Below are 2,141 nucleotides of genomic sequence, written 5' to 3'. Positions count from 1 at the left end.
TTGACCCACCTTCTCTTGGCCACTCCAGCGGTCTTCCAGGGATTTGGGTAGCAGGTCTACCTTCGGCAACGCCAAAGGAGGCTCCAGGTCCTCCCAGCACGTAGAGGGCTTCCTAAAGGAACAATGGACACGGAACGGAGAAGAAGGAGACCTTTAGGACCTCCAACAACTGGGGTGGGATGTACTTATGGGGATGGGAGCCCCACGGAAGCATCCAGGAGGAAGCAATCCCATAGGAAGCCCTTAGTTGCACCAGGGTTACTCAGAATCCATACTCAAAGGCAACTAAGGACGTAAGAGTGGAGGAACAGGGTGGGAGAAGTGGGTTGGTAGTAACTTACAAAGCACCTGGAGCTTCGGGCCACGGTCTTCCAGCTTGTAGTATCTCTGTTGTAGCAGGACTCCCATCCTTTTCCGTACGGGCTCCGTCTTCGCTTGGCCTCTCTGTAGTAGGCACGGGGAGGAGCTGGGGCTCTACAAGACAAGGACATCTTGAAGAGCATCATTTCCACCTGGCTTTTGGGGTAACCTCAAGGCCAGAGAGTAGAGGCCCCAAACTACTCCTTTAGTTACTCGATGGCACAAAGACCTTCAGGAGCAAGTAGGAGCTGCTGCCCTCAACTAAGAGAGGTTGTGTTTCACCACAGCACGACCTGGAAGTATGGGATACGTGCCAACTTCCAGGAGTAAAAGGTGGGGAAGTTGGCCAACTATTAGGAAGGGCTTTGAGTTGGGAGAGTAGAAGCGAGTTACTACTACAGGGTGCAGACGGAACACAAATGCTACGTACTACACGGTTACCTCTCCACAGCTGCTTAGTGTGGGCCCAAGATGAGGTCTCCAGGGAGAAGCACCCATGTGGAGTGTCCGGGTGGCACCTTCCTTCCCTTTCATCACCTCCCGGCTCCAAGGAACCACTTGGGTTGGAAAACTGGGAATTGTCGGGATCAGAAGGTCCTGGCTTCAGGAGCGGGGAAGAGGAAGCTTCTCTTTGACTCGTGGGACCCGGAGCAGGACTTGGAGCTGGATCACTAAAGAGGTTGTAAGTCTTGAGCCAGGCTGGATAAGGAGAACTGGGAATGCTGCTTATCCCGGATACACTTAAATCCGACTGGTTGAGCCACCTGGGATAATTCCCCCAAGGAAAAGCCTTGGAATCCTCTTCCAAAGGCCCGGCTCTTCCTGTGTGCTTCTTTTTACTCAAGGCTTTGGGGGGGTTCCTGTGGGGATTGAACCCTCTTCCCAAAGGCAGGCCTGAGGTTTGGGAAGGGCAGGAAGAGCTTTTAAGGGATTCCCTCCTTGGAATCCTTGGATTCAAAGGAATAGGGGGGAGAAAAGGCTGGGATCCATCCGCTGGCAGTGCTAGAAGCTCATCGGTTGCAAGACTGATGGAGTCAGGCTCACACTCCCTGGGGCTTCCAGAGGATGGAGTAAGAGAATCCAATCCCAGGGGTTGGTAGAAGTCATCCAGCACTGGAAAACAAGGATATTTTCCATGGATTATTCAATTACAAGGATATATTTGGCAGATCTCCCACGACCTAAGAGTTTGGAGCTGAAATATCTTCTTTCTTGGGGTTATTCTTGCAAGGGGGTGGCTCTGTTTCTACTCAGAACCTTCTTAAGTTACTCCCCTTTTGTATCAACGCAACATTTACAACTGGGAGTAGCTGCTTTTGCTTTAGGAGGCACAAGAAACCCACGTTTGAGAGCCCCTTTTTTGGCTTCCCATTGAGAAAGGGGCTGTGTTGTCGCTACAACTCGAGTACTTCAGGCCTTCCTCCAAGGAGTAAGGTTAGAGATGGGGTCACCGTGTTAAAGCTGAGCACTTACTACAGGTACATAGAGCTAAAAGTAGCAGGTTGTGAGGATGAAGGGCTGAAAATGGACCTAAAGAGCTCAGCAAAGAGGGATGGAAAAGCAACCAGGAGGATGAGAAGGGTTGTAAACTATGAGTAAGCACCATTGCTTGTACCAGAAAGAACTTACAAGCAGTTGAATATCCCTACAACAGAACATAGGTGGTGAGAAACAAGGAGTTGTAAACCGTTAGTAATAGGGAGAGGGGAAAGAGGGAGAAGAAGGGGGGGAAAGAGGGACAAGATGGGGAGAAAAGAGGGAGAAGAAGGGGGGAAAAGGAG

The 2,141-nt window shown here is 50.8% G+C and overlaps 1 protein-coding gene across 1 annotated transcript in view; it reads right to left on the bottom strand.

The window, feature by feature from the left end:
* The window catches only part of LOC104409053 (chromosome unknown open reading frame, human C18orf54), a gene marked incomplete at both ends in the record, with an annotated part of 2,490 nt that extends 1,017 nt beyond the window's left edge, over positions 1-1,473 (bottom strand). The window contains 3 exons of the mRNA XM_010018833.1: positions 10-112; positions 342-474; positions 802-1,473. Of these exons, the coding sequence (XP_010017135.1) occupies positions 10-112; positions 342-474; positions 802-1,473 (908 nt within the window). The remainder of the gene's footprint in view (positions 1-9; positions 113-341; positions 475-801) is intronic.
* Positions 1,474-2,141: the final 668 nt, after the last annotated feature.

This window comes from Nestor notabilis, unplaced genomic scaffold (assembly GCF_000696875.1).
Source record: "Nestor notabilis isolate BGI_N333 unplaced genomic scaffold, ASM69687v1 scaffold33317, whole genome shotgun sequence".
NCBI classification, from domain to species: Eukaryota; Metazoa; Chordata; class Aves; order Psittaciformes; family Psittacidae; genus Nestor; species Nestor notabilis.
Note: the sequence above shows the minus strand (reverse complement) of the source record. Positions and strands in the feature narration are given on the sequence as shown.